General features: G+C 47.7%; 1 protein-coding gene across 4 annotated transcripts in view; it reads left to right on the top strand.

The window, feature by feature from the left end:
- Positions 1-18,121, top strand: part of DPYD (dihydropyrimidine dehydrogenase) — a 349,138-nt gene that overhangs the window by 93,172 nt on the left and 237,845 nt on the right. For all 4 annotated transcript variants that reach the window (XR_013997127.1, XM_081111986.1, XM_081111987.1 and 1 more), the window contains exon 4: positions 14,091-14,178. Coding sequence is in view for 3 of the 4 variants with exons in the window: in XM_081111986.1 (XP_080968112.1) it covers positions 14,091-14,178 (88 nt within the window). In the remaining variant the exon portion in view is untranslated. The remainder of the gene's footprint in view (positions 1-14,090; positions 14,179-18,121) is intronic.

Below are 18,121 nucleotides of genomic sequence, written 5' to 3'. Positions count from 1 at the left end.
CCCCCTGTGTCCGGGTCTCTTTCCATGCACAGGGGCAGTTCCGGATTTTATCCCCAGAGTTTCTCTGGGTGTTTCTGCCTCCTGGCTGGATCGCTTTGTGTTGGGCGAAGTCTATAAAGGAGACGGTCAGGTGTTCCTTTTTCCAGGGCAGGTGCATCATGGGAAGGCAGTTGTACAAACAAAGGAAGTGGTTAGTGCCGGAGCGGCCTCTTTGGCGTTCATTTGGGAAGGCTATTTGGACAATGATCATTTCCCCCCCCCCCCCCCCCCCCCGAAGAGGTTATACAATCTACATCCCTGTGGAATCTGCAGTGAAACTTTGTAAATATTATAAATGTTTCCAAGGGAAGCAGATGTATGTGAGATGCCTGTTTTTCTTTTTTTTTTTTTGTTAGCTGCATCATAAATACTTTATATATGCTGTGTTTAATACTGAGTTATAGCTCTCCAAATTGCTTTTAAATATATGGAAAGGGGAACGTCTTAACAAGGCAAAAATATTCCTATTTGTAGTAATGGGAAGTAAATTACCTTGTAAAAATTCTAATTTTCCCAAGATAGGAATAATATAAACCTCAAAATTCGGCAAGTGCACAGCCCTCTCTTTATTATTATTATTGCGCATTTGTTTATTCAACACACATTTGTTGAGCACCTGCAGGAAGTACAGACTGGATCAGCCGTCTCTCCCCTGTCAGCCTCCCCCACCCCCTCCTGCTCCAGGCTCCGTGGTTCACCTTCAGAACCTCACCCGCTGAGCCTCCTGCCCCTCCTGGCATCTGCACACCTGTTTCCTCTGCCTGCTCCTCCCCATCCCTCCCCTCCTCCCCTCCCCTCCTTTCCTCTCCTCCTCTCCTCCTCCTCCTCGAAGTTTGCCCTGGCTGGAGGACTCCCCTGGTCCCTGCTCTATGCTATCACAATTTATCTTCCTCTCCATGAGATGCTCATTTGTTGTTGTTTTTATTGTTTTATAGCAATTGGCAGGCTTGAATAGTCAAGAAAAATGAAGTCCATCATGCCCATTAAAAACGCCGGAAATTTCCCGCAGGCATGAGACTTCCAGTTCAGCCTTCCTGGCAACGTTCAGAATGAGAATTGCCTGTAAATACAGTGCCTGTTACAGTCCCCAAACCTCGTGATTCTATTCTGTGATTTATACGCCTTCTCTCCATATTTCACAGAGGCTGCCTTGCTCACTTTATTAACGTACCCTAACCCGCACCTCTTCAGATGATGGAAAAAGCAACAGCAGGCTCAGCCTCCCATCTCCTCCCGCTGGGTGACAGTGAGGCCGACGGTGTATTGAGCTCCTTTAAGAAAAAAGTAAAAAGCTTTAAGCGTCACACACTTCGGTAGGGCTACATACAGGAATTGCAAAATTAGATCCTCCAGTGACACGTCTATGAGTGACTAAACCCACCATTTTTAAGTTTTGGATATATTAACCGGAAGCTGTAAGAGAAAAAAAGCAGTGCAAATCTGCGTAGAACACTTTAAAACGTATATTCATGGCATGAGGGAGAAATTAACAACAAAGGAAATAACTTCTTTTATACCTTGTTTGTTAACCCCGAGCTACAGAAGGGACTGTGTCTGCTTCACTGGCCGGCATGTTCCCGGGGCCTCCCTCCTGAAATGGAACTCCAACCTGTGTTTGTTGAATGAGTGAATGTCCCCTGGGGCCCATCAGCCACTTGAGGATACCTTTAGTTGAAAGGGTTCCAGGGTAGCGTGAGAATGTGGGGATTCAAAGATGTAAGTAACCTTTCAGCGGGGGAGGAGGGGGTGGAGCACGGCCTCTCAGGAGAGGGCCCCGGGGTTCTTCTGGTGGCGAGTGTGAGTGGGGACTCAGGCATTTGTACTGCGGAAAGTGCAAGAGCACAGGCAGGAGAAGGGAAACGATATATAGTTTGTTGAACCAAAAATACTGCGTGTGCATGGCATTCCCCGAATGGATCCTGCGCCGTGTTCTGCGTGGAAGTGCAGCGGCACCTCTTCGGGGGGAGAGGCTGTGTGCACGCTTGCTGCCGGCCGCGGGGCAGATGCATGTCCCCCTGGCTTCACCGCCCCTTCCTCTCAGTGGGACTGTCCGGAGGAGTTCATTTCAGATATGTGTGTCTGTGCACAGGCACAGGCAGCAGCGTGGTGCGACCCGAGGGAAGGGGATAAATGGTGATGGGGGAGACTTGACTTGGGGTGGTGAACTGACAAGACAGTATACAGGGGACTCACGAGTGTGAGTGGGGACTTTATTGATTTGCGTGAGTCCCCACTCACACTTAAGATATACATATGTGTGTGTGTGTGTGTGAATATAACATATCACACACACACACACACACACACACACACATATGTATATCTCAAGAAGATGTGACGTTTTCCAGCTTCAATGAAATGGCAGTGCATAAGGAAAATTTATTCTCTCGAATTATTTTCAAAAGTAAGTTTCTCTTTCTGTTTAAAGTAGCAGATCTGGGTGTCTCATCATCTGAAGCGCATCCGCCTGTTGGAAACACACCCATTTTACATTTGCAAGTAAAGGAGGCAGCCAGCCTGTGTCCGAGAGCTGCTGCGAGAGAAGTGTCATCCCCCAGCGCCACCCCCACCGCCACCCCCACTGCCACCCCACACGCGGGGCTCCAGAACCTCTTGTTGGGCCCCCATATGCCTTCACCCACACTCACTGCCCAGCACAGGCTAGGGGGCTGGCGCCGTCCCATCAAATCTATTAACCACCTGAGGACGAGGTCGTTGGGAGAAATGAGGCCATAGTGGCCCAGTCCCTGCTCCCCGAGGCGCCCGGCGGGCCTGCTTGGAGCCCAGTTTAGGGTCAGCTGCTGCTGCTGTTACAAACTGTGGATGCACACGGCGCCCACATGTTACCTGCTGGGTCTCCTAGGATCTCTCATGCTTACATATTTTATTGTTGTCGGCGATGCTACGGCCTCCCTCCCGTGCTCCCCACGCTCCCCTGCTCTAGCTTGGAAGACGGAGACATTTTTCACACGGTTTCCTGGGTCTCATTTATTGAGCAGCTGCTACGGGCCTGGCATGGCTGTCGGGGCTCGTCTTAATTACGCCCTTCAATGTTCCCCGTCACCGGTGTGGCCGTCATTATTTTACAGCGTGTCCTTCCCAGCAGCTATTGGAAAACAGCGCTCATTTACGCCACCGTGTTTGCCACGGACCGGATAATAAATAACACGCACAACTCGCAACCGTGATTTCCGTTATTGAGCACACGCTCTGGCAGGCGGCACGCGCTCCCCGCGTATTAATTTAGTTAATCCTCTCTGTAATGATATGGTGTCTAGCCTATAACTGGCCAGTGAAACAAGGAAGCTGGGGCACTGAGTGTGGAAAGAACCGTCCGAGATCACAAAGCGAGGAGGTGCTGGCGCTGGATTTAAATCCAGAATCCATCACACTCTGTTGTCGCTGCCGGTACTGGTGGTGATGGGAACCTGCTGCGTGGGGTGTGGGTGGAATCAGAGAGATGGATGGCCTATTTGCAGGGGAGGTGACGCTGAATGCTGTTGGGCAGAGAGCTCTGTGCCACTTCCAGTGGGTGGTAACCAATGCTCTTAGTCACTTAGGTTCAGCATCTCGGTGAAGCCCCATATGACTTGGCCTGCCCACAGGATCCCCCCACACACCCTGAAGAAACACACACACGCTTTGTATCTTTATCATTCTCATGGGCCGTGAAGGTAGAAGGACGAAGAGATGGGGGCACCTGTAGACTCGGGGCGCACCTGTCCATCTCTCACCTGTTCCGTACCTGAGGATGTGTGTGCATTTCTATGGCTTCTTCACTGTGAACTTCTTTTTTTTTTTTTTTTTAAATAGTTTTATTGATTTCAGAGAGGAAAGGAGAGAAAAGAGATAGGAACATCAGTGATGAAAGTGATTCACCGATTGGCTGCCTCCTGCACGCCCCCTACTGGGGATCAAGCCTGCAACCCCGGGCATGTGCCCTGATGGGGAATCGAACCGTGACCTCCTGGTTCATGGGTCAATGCCCAACCACTGAGCCATGCCAGCCAGCTTCACTGTGAGCTTCTTAAGGGCAGAGCCTGTCTCCTGTCCCGCTCATCTTGGTCTTTCTAGCACCTGGCCAGATCCCCAGCCAGGAAATGCTCTCTGGATATCGGCCGATGGAAAAAGGGGGGAGGGAAGCAGGGACAAAGGAAATATTGCGTTCTCATTTCACAGGCCACAACACCCGTGAGCTCTAGTCCCACACCTGCCCTGCCTGTCTTACACTAACCTGTGTAACGATGGCAGCATTGTCTGTGTCGTAACCGTTTCATTAGAAGCCTTGTCGATAGGATGTCCCATTTTTAAAAGTATATATGTTCCTTGCCCTGCACTGCTTTATTTTTCTGTTTTTAGAGTGTCTGTCATATGAAGCGGATGACTGTGCTCAAGATATCATTTCTGAACATTGTGTTCTTTGGCTTCTGAGCTAATTTTATTTTTTCCAAAAGCCTCCTGATAGTGATCAGAGCACCGCCCCATTCGTTCATGTTCCCAAGCAGCGTTATTGCCTGAAACCCGGTCCATCTTAAGATGCGGCTTAAATGGAGAAGATTAAACATTTATACTCTTATCTGTTTTCTTTCATAGTCATTAATTTCCTGGAATTTCTGCATCTTCTTCCTGTGCCGCCCGGCGTCGGCTCGGGCAGCCAATGCCCCAGGACTGCAATAGTGGCCGCGTCTTTCTGCCAGAACCTGGTGGGAGGCCGGAGTGGCCGGCACAGCAGCTGCAGTTCGGGGCTTACTGACTTTTTTGGCCACAAAACAGAATGTTCCAAGTGTTGCATCGTGACACTTGTTTGCGGCTGGGTCAGGAGTATAGACGTTGCGTATATTTTTATTGCCTCTATCATGACTCATGTCTGTGATGTTTCTACAGGTTGTTTCTCTTTGTTTGTATTTCGTCTGCCTGGCGTTTCTCCTGGAAATGTTAGCTTCATGATTCCTGTAGGTCATTTACCTCCACGAAAATGCTGGGTCCAGAAGAGCAAGAGATGCTCCGCCAGCGAGCCACACCGGCTGGGCATAACCCCTCCTCCTAAGCAGGAGAATGTCAGGGTCAGAGGCCGGTTATTCTAAAAGGGCGGCCAGGACTGTATGAAACTTAAAAAATGTCCGTGCTGGAGACACTTCTCTTTATCTTGGGGTGATCAAGATAGATTTAGATAAGTAAAAGGAAGGCACATGTAACTTGAAATTTAATTTAGTTTAAATGTGGGTGTGCAGGGTACTTTTTACTTCAAAAAATGGGCGAGTGGCCTCCTTTTCCTGGAGGAACACCTTGGACAGCTCTGTTTGGGCTCCACAGATGGGGCCGTTCCAACGGGCAGAAAACCCAGTCTGGCGGTCGCTCTGCGAATCTGCGCTGTCAGCACCCAAAATATTGCAACCCCTGCTGCACATGCAGAGAGAAAAACACAGCCGGACAAAGGCCTCTCTCCCATGCAGTGAGCCTGGTGTCCTCTGTGCGTGTCCGTGACTCCTCCCCGCCACCAGCACAGAACTCAACACCCGGTAGCATTTCAATAAGTCACTTTACATGGACTTGTTTCTACTCCGCCATAACATTTACAGCGCTGAGATGCGGGTACATTCCTTTCTTTCTAAAGCCTGTTATTGGTGTATGTCCTCTCATCATGTTAAGGCCAAGTAGTTTCCTACACGGTCACTTTACTATGATCAGTGAGTCCCCGTGCTCTGGCTGGCACGGCTCAGGGGTTAGAGTGCGGACCTGCACACTGAAGGGTCGCAGGTTCGATTCCCGGTCAAGGGCACCTACCTGGGTTGTGGTTCACGCCAAGCCCTGAGTTGGGGTGCGTGCGGGAGGCAACCAATCGATGTGTCTCTCTCACACTGATGTTTCTCTCTCCGTCTCTCTTCCTCCTCTTCCCTCCCTTCCACTCTCTTTCTGAGAAGCAATGGAAAAAAAATACCCTTGGGTGAGGATTAGCAAACATAAATGAATAAATGAATAAATGACGGTGAGTCCCTGTGCTCCGTGCCGGCACTGACTCTGTTTCTTTGGCCAGCCCTGATCCTCTGCTCTGTGGCTACCAGCGACTCAGGAGTCTGTTCCATGTGCTCATCCTACTGAAACTGTGGACGATCCTTTGTAAGACCGTAGGAGTTTTGGGGGGGAGAGGAAAAGAAGGTGGGGGCTTCGTGGGTTTTCTTTCGCCAGGTCAATGCTAATGACCAAAGGCAAACAATACAAATCCACAGGATAACGTGATTTTAGTTGCCAAACACATCCACGTCTTGTCTTTTCTTTTTCAATTACATGTCACACTTGCTCATTGCAAAGAAATGTAAATAACATAGCATTCTATAAAGTCAAATCTATCCAAAATCTTAGTCTACATGCCCTTAAGTAGGTTTCCAGATTTACACAAACATTGTTTTTCATAATCAGCATATGCCGTAAATCTAGGAATTGTATTGTGATAAATAGCCCATGTATGGCTTACCTATTGGATCCTGTTTCTCTGTTACATCTTTATTAGAAACGAGATAAAAGTCTCTACATCAAGTTTACTCTGATATTATTTCTGAAACTGCCCACAAAGAAGTCATCAACTATACAGCTTTTGGGTTTTGAAATTTGCTGGAAAGTTGACTCTTAGCGCCCCGATGCCTCATCTGCATCCCTTCCCAGCGGGCGCCGCTGACATGAAGATGAACATACAACAGGTGTTCCCACATTCCAGAAGGCGATCCGCACAGCATAGGGAGCTGCTCAAAGGAACCGCGTCTTTTCTCTAAGACGCCGGGAGGATTCTCGATATAAATCAGGGATGTTATGACACCGCCGGGGAATGGTGCGGGTGAGATGGGATTGCTGAGGAGCAGGAAAGCTGTCATAGGAACGGTCAGCCCGTCCCCGCATCCCTCCAAGGGCTGTAAAGGATCAGAAGTAGATTGAGCCTCATGGAGCAGCTGGTCAGAACGGGAGGGGCGCCTTGTGGTTCCCGGCAGCCTCATGCCGGCTCGGGAAAATCACACGTGGCTGCTTGTAGTTCAACCAGAAACGGGAGGTTGGGGTGCGAAATGCACGGAGAAACTTGAGGTTTTGAGAATGGCTCCATGCTAACTAGACTGCTGATCTCTGTAACGGGTCTGTGTGTGATGTGTATAGAAACATTCCAGTTATAGTGGCTTATGAAATACAGGTCCTTGATCAGTTATTGGAAAGACCATATGTGCACGTAGGGAGCATGTTGGTCAGGGGAAAGTGTGACCTACACTGCAGGGTAAGAAATGCCTCGTTACCATCTCACCAGGTGACAGACGGTGAGAGGGGAAGGGAGCGCGTGCCTGACATGGGCCTTCAGGGTACGGAAGTGCAGGAGGTACTGGGCAGAGCAGGGATGAAGGGAAGCCTGGTTTAATTTACTAGTTGCATCCTGTGGGCTCTTCCTCGGGGACACACCCTTAATAATTCTCTGACACAGACTACAGAAAGGTTGTGGGAACGTCGTTTGCTTGTTGGATACATCTTTATTGATTTTAGAGAGAGAGGAAGGGAGAGGGAGAAACAGACATGAGAAACATCTATTGGCTGCCTCTTGCACGCCCCCTGCTGTGGATCAAGCCTGCGGCCCAGGCATGTGCCCTGACCAGGGAATGGAACCGGCGACCTTTGGGTGCCGGGGACAAAGCTCAGCCAACTGATGGCCGCTGGTCAGGGCTGGAAATGCCCTTTACACATTATTCCTAGACTTGCGGGCAAGATCACCCAGCAGAATAGCATGACCGTGGCTTGTGTGAAGTGTGCGCTGTTTTAAATGCTGTTACTTTTGCGGTGTCTCAAAGCGCCCACAGGTGAAGGGACATTTCTAGTAAGTAGCTCTATTGGAAAATTGTGTTTTGGTGCTAACCTGTACCTCCAGGTACATATTAAGGGCCCTAAACATGAACGTCATTGGCGTGTTTGAAAGGCAGAACGGTGCACAACATAAAAAATGCAGTGACTGTAAACGATGTTGCCACAGCTTTGGAGCTCAGCAGATGTGGAAGCCGGGCCAAGACACACATCAGAAATACTCAAAGTCAGTTCCAAATACCCCCGAGCCAGAAAGAACCCGTGTCACAGAGGAGCGGGGAGAGTTATGGAAGCTGAGAATGGCTCTCTCTCTCTTATTTTTTTTATTGATCATTAGGGGCCTGGTGCACGGATTCATGCACTGGTGGGGTCCCTCGGCCTGGCCTGTGCCCTCTTGCAATCTGGGACCCCTCGAGGGATGTCAGACTGCCAGTTTCGGCCTGACCCCCACAGGCCAGGCCGAGGGACTCCACTGGTGCACAAATCTGTGCACTGGGCCTCTAGTATGCATATAAGATCTTTGGTTAATCTCTTCCCGCCCTCCCACCTCCCCCCTTCCCTCTGAGATTCTCAGTCTGTTCCATGTTTCCATGCCTGTGCGTCAAGCGTCTGCCCCCTGGTGGTCAGTGCGCGTCATAGCTACCTGTCGAACGGTTGAATGGTCACTTAGGCTTTTATATATACACTGAGTGGCCAGATTATTATGACCACCTGACATTTGTAGGCAAATTAGCGATAATTTTGCACTGAAGTTGCTAGAGGGCCAGACCATGATAAACAGGGAAGCAGGTTGTTTACCACCACAGTAGAAGTGATTTTTTTCTGAATATGTGGGTAAACAATGCAATTTAACAGCCTTTGAACGTGGGAGATATATATATATATATATATATATAGATATAGATATAGATATAGATATAGATATAGATATAGATATAGATATATAGATAGAATATAGTATATAGTATATAGTATCACAGATTTCTCCCATTTCTTCTCCTTATTCCCCCTCCTCCTGGCTCTTACCAACTCCCTCCCTCAGGTCTTCACTCTCCTGTTGCCCGAGTCCGTGGGCTATACCTGTAAGTTCTTTGTTTTATCTCTTCTCGTCCTCCCAACCCCACATCAAGCTATGTCAGTCTGTTTCATGCCTCCATGCTTTGGGTTTTATCTTCTTGGTCAATTCATTTTGTCCATTAGATTCCACAGAAAGTGAGATCATGTGATATCTGTCTTTCTCAGCTTGGCTTATTGCACTGAGCATAATAGTTTCCTTGTCCATCCATGCTGTCCCAAAGGGTAAGAGACCCTTTTTCACATCTGCATAGTATTCCACGGTGTGAATGTCCCACAGCTTTTTTATCCGCTCGTCTACTGATGGGCACTTGGGCTGTTTCCAAACTGAGAATGGATTTTGACTGTTGAATGTATTGGAACACTGCATTAGCTCCGTCGTGTCTTAAAGAGACCAACCATCATTCTTGGGCCCCTTTTTTATGACAGGATCTGGCTGCAGGGGACCAAGCTGGGGAACTCAGACATGTGGGTGATGTAACCTCCCTGCCTGTAGTCACTCTCCTTCCCCTCAACCTGTAGATGCTCACATCTGTTCGGGTTCCAGAGAAATGTTGCCGAGTTGGGGGAAGACATTGGACTACATAGTTACGTACGTGGTGGTTTTAGGGTGGGGAAGTTAGACCCTACACCCAAATGCCACCTCTTGCTTACTCACACATTCCAAATGAAGGAGCTGAACAATGACCTGAAGAAATGCATCAATATGAGGAAAACATTTTAATTTTTTAATGTGGGCACTAACTTGCCCAGTTTGATTACATACAGACTAATATAGATTACTAGAGGCCCGGTGCACGAAATTCATGCACAGGTAGAGTCCCTAGGCCTGGCCGGCGATCAGGGCTGACTGGGGCCTTTTGGCTGCTGGCCGGGGCCTTCCTTCATTTCATGCCGCCCCCTGGTGGTCAGCGCATGTTATAGCGAGCAATTAGTCTCCTGGTTGTACTCCCGCAGGGACAATTTGCATATTAGGCTTTTATATATACAGATACCTAGCATGATGAGCAGGGCTGACTTGATTGAACCAAAGTCTAGCAAAACAAAAACAAAGAAAATACAGTGTGAAGTTTTAAAGTTTTCAAATAGATTTTGTGATTTTTTTTTAACTGAAAAATTCTTATTTAAACACATGGGTTAGAGAACTCCTTAGCAAGCGTAGGTTGCAATTCCAGCTATTGCAGATACATTACAATAGCAGACCCAGACACCGGCTCCTTGATGTGTGAGGGATGGAGTGCTGGCCGTTCTTCCTCGCGCTCATGTTTTGGGTGTCATGCTGTGGAATAAAACTGCACAGCCCCGCTAGCATTTGGGAACAGGGATCTTGGCCCTCTTTCCCTAGAGAAAGAGCCTTGATCAATATATCACCAATGATTGTTGTCCCGTAAGTAGCAGTACTAATGTTTTATACAAATTTTTTAATGGGCAGATTGAATCATGAAGAGTTAACACTATTAAGGACTCTATATTTTGCTTTTGATGAAATCCATTGCGATGCTCTCTACTAACAATGGAAATGAGAAAAGTTTATCACGAGTAAAAAATCTAATCATCGCTCTCAAACATCACCTAATATGCTCCTCTTCGTACAAATGTAATTATTTGGGGATTAAAATATTACATCATGGTTTATCTGAATTAACTCTCCCCCTTTGCGACACATTTAAAAATAAACTACCTTATAGCAGAGTAATGTTGAGACATAGAAGTCGAATTAAACGACGGAAGATAAAGACGAGTCATTTAAACGTTACTTCGAAGGGAAAAATGTACGTGGAACTGTGGTTTGCAATAATTGTTGACATATTCCCCTAAGTACGGTGCCTGCGATTTTTCACCGTATCAGTCATTTAGAGCAATTTGGGTAATAACAGTCTGACATGCATTTCTGCTATTTTATTTACACCATTTACCTCCATCGTTGTGATGCGGTACCATTCCGATCGGGTACCGCAAATGCACTCCGTAATACCTATTATGGCGTGGTCAAAGGATAATTTATTGTCAAATAGAAAAATAGGTCAACAGGAATGTCACTGGATGATCAACCCCCACCACGTTTAATAAAACATCTCGCCGGCGTGCGTGCCCGTGCCGCGGCTGCTGTTCTATTAGGACTACCTGGCTCCGGCGGAGGTGTAATTACTGAGCCGTCAGAGTGATAAGTGGGATTAATGGCAGCCCCATGCACTTTAGGGCTGCCGCACGCTTAGAGAATTGCAAGACGGTGTTATTATCAGAGTCAGCCGATTCCCGGCATATTCATGGCACCGGAGGAAAAAAAAAAAAAGGATGCTGCAATCCAGGCCTGCTTCGCCCTGCCTCATTAACATCTGACATTTCCAACAGCTGTTATTTGTGAACTAGCTCCATAATAAAAGGAGAATTATCTGGTAAAGAGACTTAATAACCACAACTAAAAATGCATACCTTGTGTCGGGGCTGCTGGGGTGAATCCGTTTGGGTCGAATGTAAGATTTTTCTGGAAGCCTAGAAAAACCCACACTGGACACTAATGTGACTCATTCATACCTGCTGACATTATAACTTTATTTTGTAATTGCCTTATTATTCAAGTTGGGTGGTAGGGGTGGTGGAGGGAAGGCAGAAAACGTGTGACTTCATTAGGGAGAACTCCACTCCATCTATCTGTTGCTGTATTTCTACTCCACCACAGGTATTTAAAAAGCTGTTGAAGTGACTTAAAAAAAAATAAATTAGGAGGTATTTAAGATGGCATACGATTGGCTACATTTTCAGCTCTTTTATTTTATTGCATCCTAGGACATCCTTTCAAATCACCATTAGTGCTCAGCGCATGAATTCACGCGAAGGTAACACATACAAGTATCACCTCATTTTGGCGTCGCGGACGAATAGGCCCTGGATTGGGCCCTTTTTGCATTGTTGTACGCCGTACGCTGCTGGTCACACTTTCAAGCAATTCTTCTTGAACTCGGCGACATTGTTTTAGGGTGAAAATCACAAGTGTGAGAAGATAGGAATGCTGCCGCATGATAGATGTGAATCTTAACAATGCGTTTAGAGACAGGACGGCAGAGAGGCTTAATGACTGCCGCTCTGAGAGGACAATTGATTATGAAAAGCCTTCGGTACTCATTGTGTAGAATTTAATTTAGGGAGAAGGCTGAGGGCACGGGCGAGAGAAAGGAGATCAGATGTAGAAACAAGATATTAATTAGGGACTGAGAAACCGGCTCGGCTAATGAAGACTCTTCCACACACAACAGAAGGACAAGGAGATGGCACTGTCCTCTCCTGGGAAAGGAACCAGGTCTTCGCACAGGGAAGAGGGTGGAAAATGAGCTGGTGGACACCTTTGTCAATGGAGCCGTGGAGGGTTCATTCTCAGAGAAATGCTCAGAGAATTCTGGTCTCCTGACAGATGCGACAGGGTGGTAGCTTACGTTTTGGATCTCTGGTCTACTGTTTTCCTACTCCCCCTCTCACTCTGCCAGACCAAATTCCACTGGTTCACGTACCCATCATGTTCTAGTCTCAGGTTCTTATCTCGAGTGACCCTGAACTCCAAATCCACCCTCCTTCACTTCCCTAATGTCCCTAATGATTCTTTTTTTTAAAATATATTTTTATTGATTTCAGAGTGGAAGGGAGAGGGGGAAAGAAATAGAAACATCCATGATGAGAGAGAATCATGGATCAGCAGCCTCCTGCACGCCCCACACTGGGGATCGAGCCCGCAACCCGGGCATGTGTCCTCACCAGGAATCGAACCGTGACCCCCTTGTTCATAGGTCAAAGCTTAACCACTGAGCTACGCTGGTCGGGCTCATTAACTATTAAAGAAAAGAATGAGGAAATGAACAAGCTGACATTAGTTGTGCGAATTAAAGACCATTCTTCCCAGGTTCAGTCCGGAAGGAGTCATTATAGAATTGTGATTCTCACTAAGTGGGTCCAGCCATCGACATTAGAATCATCTCAAAAGGTTTTTCCCTCCAAAATCCAGGTTCCCAGGCCCACCCTCAGCCTGGCGAGGGCTCCTCTGTGGGCCCTGTGGCATAGTTCAGGCTTCCCAGGTGGCTCGGAGGCACCGGTTCTGAGATGAGATGGGTGTGCGGGAGGCGTGGCGGACAGCCAGCCTCTGGACAAGAGAGAAGGAGTGGGGATTGGAGGGGCAGAGCCCCCACCCAGCCTGCAGTGGGTCCCTGCGGACCTGGTCCCCGAGCCCCTCGTGGCCTGTAGCTGCACACGTCCTGCCACGGACAGGGGCCTTGATCTTGGCCCAGCCTGTTCTCTTCAGCCAAGGGCACAGCCCTCGAGGGATAAAAGCGTCAGTGACAGGAGGGGGTGTGGGCCGTGCACCCACACAGCTGCCACAAAGCCCAGTTGCCATGCGAGTAGCGTGTGGGTGAAAGCCGTGAGGAAATTGGGCAGGGAGGGATGGCCAAAGCCAAAGAAGGGGGGCGGGGGTTAAGGGAGGAAGAGAGGATGCTCCAATGGGTAAAATGTGGCTGGGTGTGGTGATTGTGGTGTGCAGGCAGACAGAACTTGTACCGTAAAGATTGCACTCTCCAGCGTTACTCGCGTCGTAAGGGAGCAAAACAAACCTGATTTGGTCAATGAGTGGATGATGGCTCTTTATGTTGTTGTTAATCCTCACCTGAGGATATTGTTCCCATTGATTTTTAGAAAGAGTGGAAGGGAGGGGGGAGAGAGAGAGAGAGAGAGAAACATCCATGTGAGAGACACATTTATTGGTTGCCTCCCACATGTGTCCCGACCAGGCTGGGGATCAGGTTTGTGCCCTTGACTAGAATCAAACCCTTGACCCTTCAGTTGAAGGGCCGACGCTCTAATCACTGAGCCAGACGGGCTAGGGCTGAATGACGGATCTTAAATAAGTCTGAACCCCCAAAACTCTAAAGAGGCACAAGGCGAGCAGGGGTGGTTGTCACCTGCCACTCTGTACATCTCTGCAGGTGCGAACGAAGGGAAAGAATATGTTTACTTTCCTGCATAACAAGATTTTGTACCTGAAAGTGGTGCAGTTTTATCTGTCCTTGCTGTTCACTCACTGTGGCGGGGTGTAGGGTAGAGGATACATAGAAGAACATCATCTCAGCTACTTGGTGACTTCTCTAACCAGCTGTTTGACTTCCCAGATGCCTGAAGTGTGCCGACGCCCCATGTCAGAAGAGCTGCCCCACCAATCTCGACATCAAATCCTTCATCACCAGCATCGCAAACAAGGTAAATTCAGACGTATGTCTGCAACCGCAACCTCACAGCACCCGTTGATCCAGATCCCTGATGGGACCTCCGAGGAGAGCATAAAGCGTGTCTGAGTAGATTGGGTGAAAGAATTGGAAATGTGGTTTCTACAGGTTGCGAAAATGTGGCGCATTTCATTAAGCAGCCCCCTCCACGCCGTGATATGATGCGTGTGAAGCTGCATACTGTTGCTCATCGTCTCAAAGATTAGCGCCTGTTGAAATGAGTGATGGTTCGACGTAGGTATTCATCGGCTCGATGGACTCGAGCGCCCGCGTGCTCACTGCTTGTAGGCGGGCACTGTCCCCGACCATCGCAGCGCGCTTCTGATTGTGAAAAATCTCTGTTTTCGCGTCTGGCACACGGCGAGGCCGCGGAGGAGTGGAGTGGACCGCTCCGTTCTGCTAACGTTCAGTTCATTTGTTTAAGACGGGAGTAAGTCAGAGAGGCTGGTACAGCTGCAGACAGAAACCACCCTCCATCACAAACAAGCAGAGCGTAGGAAGCGGGCCTGAGCAGGACAAAGGAGCTTTGATCTCCTAAGTGTGCTGTTTCGTTTTTTAAATCAATGTAAGGCTAAGCCCAGGTTTCGCCCAGGAAGCGCATGGTGGGTTGATGGAATGATTAACTAATAGCACCTTTTGTTGTGTCTTATCCTTTAACAAACGGGCAGAGCCTGGAGGAAGTCTCCTCTGAGGACGGGAGAATCCTGTCCACAGGCCTCATACCCACGTTCTAAAATGCTACCAAACCCCCTTTGTGGCCCACAGCCAGGTGGCTTCCATAGATAAAGATCATTTCTCAACATGTCAATTAGCTTTTAAAAGATTGATCAGGAGGGAAATAATACATTTATATAGCTGTAGGATTTCAAAAGAATCATTCCTGAGGCTGCTCCTGGGGTAAAGGTCATGGCATTAACCTACATCATCAGATTTATTGGGATTTGATATCTAGGTGGAATTTTCAGTTTGACCTCTTAGAGTGAATGCAGGAAAAACTACTTATCTCTTTACTTTTTAAAAAATATATTTTTTATTGATTTCAGAGAGGAAGAGAGGTGGAGAGAGAGATGGAAACATCAGTGATGAGAGAAAATCATTGATTGGCTGGCTGCCTCCTGCACGCCCCCACTAGGGATCGAGCCTGCAACTAGGGCATGAGCCCTGACCAGGAATCAAAACATGACCTCCTGGTTCATAGGTCGATGCACAACCACTGAGCCATGCAGGTCGGACTTATCTCTTTAGTTTTATTTATGAAAGATAATATTTGTCTTACAAGGTCACGATATACACTGAATTACACTTGTAGGTGAAAATCTCTAATATAGTAGTTACTCAGGAAATATTTTGTTGATGTGGAATTATTAATTTCCCTATTCACTCAATATGGTAAATACCATATAAGAAGTTACTACTTTTGTAGTTGTCATTTATTGAACATCTACCGTGTACCATACACACCTGCCTTTTTGTAGTTCATAATCTATGAGCAAGAACATGTATGTTCAAAGAATAATCATAATTCAGTGTGGTTAATGTTGCAACAGAGGAAGAGTATTTAGCATTTGAAAAAGCAGGAAATGTGGGCATGTACGTATCAGGTTTAAGGAAAATGTAATAAATTCACTGTGACTCGGACAGAAACATGGCCCTTGGATTGGGATTAGGTTGTGAAAGAATTTGAATTCTGTGCTCAGTATTTGAGATTTAATCCTGTAGGTGATATGAAATGTTCAGTGCTATATATTTGTTTTGTAACTAATAAGGTGGATTCTGGGAAGGGATCCTCATAGGAATTTTGTCATATGTGAAAATAAAGGGCATATGAGAAACATACATAGGAAATCTTTAATTATAACCTCACTAGAAGCCCGGTGCACGACATTCGTGCACTGGAGGGAGGGGGTCCCTCAGCCTGGCCTGTGCCCTCTCGCAGTCCGGGACCCCTCAGGGGATGTCCGGTGGTGGCGGGGCCCTTAGCGCTGCTGTGGAGGTGGAGGAGGCTCCCGCCCCTGCCACTGTGCTCTCCAGCCATGAGCTTGGCTTCTGGCTGAGCGGGTCTCTCCCTGTGGGAGCGCACTGACCACCAGGGGGCAGCTCCTGCATTGAGCATCTGCCCCCTGGTGGTCAGTGTGCATCATAGTGACTAGTCATTCCACCGTTCAGTTGATTTACATATTAGGGTTTTATTATATAGGATGAGAAAAGGAGTGAAATAAAATGTCCAAACTTTGAAGCCCAGTATGTGTTGGCTACAATTATACCCAAGGCAGTACTCCTGCCTTCAAGTGTGACAGAGATTAGAATTATGACCCCGGCTAGCAATTTCTCCCTAGAAAGTCTAACATTCAATAGTGGCTCTGAGATTCTAATAGTGTATGCCCCCTTCATTCAAAATTAAAAAAAAAAAAAAGAGACAGGAATGGTGGTCTCCTTCGCCAAGTTTATAAAATGTCTCAGCAAGATCAGAATCCTCTCTGAAGGAAGAAGCGTCCCATTTGGTTCATTGCCCCCATTCGTTACCCCCCAAGGAGCGCCGCACTCAGGACCGAGTTCCACGGGTTCCGCGGAGGGAGGGGTGCGGAGATACTGATTGGAAAGGAGTCTTCGCGGGCCTTAAGGAGCCTCTTGTAAGCCGCGCATTGTTGCCGAATCACTGTGGCAATTAGAAGGCCAGAGGCTCTTGCTTTTTGTGAAGAGAGAGATTCATCAGCCTGTGCAGTGTCTGCCCTTCCAGCTCGCTCTGCCGGCCCAGGCCCAGGCCCAGGCGGGGCCTTCCCAGGTGGAGAGGGAATTGGGTCCCCAGACTCCGTGAGCCTTGGTCTCTGGAAAAGGATGACACTCGGGTGGCATCATGCGGGTGTCTGTGACTCAGTGGAGTGTTTAGGCCGGTACTTCCACCCTTTATCTCCCTCCCCGCCCGCCCCCCCCCCCCCCCCCCCCCGTTCTGTCCCGCCCGCCGCCTCCCTAGTCTTGCCCTGTGCCCTCTGTGTGGGCTGTTGGCGATCCTCTCTGCACTGGACCTCGCCTCCCAGTCACCAGCCTGGGGGGGCTGGGCTCTGTTTCTTGCTTGTTTTCCTTTGAGCAAACAGTACTTTATAGAAGAATGCCTGAGGTCAGTCTGTAAATGGGAGGGGGAGTCGCTGCTTTAAAAAGGTTTCCTTGTTTGCAATGGAGATTTCAGACAATGGAGATCTTTTTGTTATTGTTTTTAATGTTAGATGAAACTGGAAAGTGTTGATTTTCCCACTGATTTGCATATTTTATAGAATCTCTGTGCTTTTGTGTGCCTTTTATGTCTAGATAAATAAATGTAATGCACACGTTAGAGAAAAGCTTGACTACCTGACTCCATGTGAGATGGGAGACGCTTTAGCACAGATCCCTGGTGAAAGTACCCGCAGAGCTTATTGTTGTATCAGTAATACTTGTAAGAAGCTTCTGAAGAATAGGACAGAGATCTGCCGTATCAGATACTGAAATTCCCTGTAAGGCTACAGGGAAACCTCAAAACCACGAGGTGCTGGTGGAAGGACACACGTTTCTGGAGCAGATGAAAGTTTGTAAAAAGAGCCCAGTGAATATGAGAGCTTTTTTGGAAGGTGATGGGTTCTTTGAAACATGGCTGTGGAATAATTTTGACTTTACGTTTAGGATCCGCGGTCAGGCCATCAGATGAATGTTACCTGGACTTGCTTTTACAAATAAAAAGAAACATAGTTAAGGATAATTTTGAAGCCCCGGACTAAGAGCAGATTTTGCGGTGCACATTTTAAAATGTATTTTTTTTATATATATATTTTATTGATTTTTCACAGAGAGGAAGGGAGAGAGATAGAGAGAGTTAGAAACATCGATGAGAGAGAAACATCGATCAGCTGCCTCCTGCACATCCCCCACTGGGATGTGCCCGCAAC

This window comes from Myotis nattereri, assembly GCF_964212035.1.
Source record: "Myotis nattereri genome assembly, chromosome: 18".
In the NCBI taxonomy this organism is placed as follows: Eukaryota; Metazoa; Chordata; class Mammalia; order Chiroptera; family Vespertilionidae; genus Myotis; species Myotis nattereri.
The sequence above is the reverse complement of the archived record's forward strand: the minus strand, read 5'-3'. Positions and strand labels throughout refer to the sequence as shown.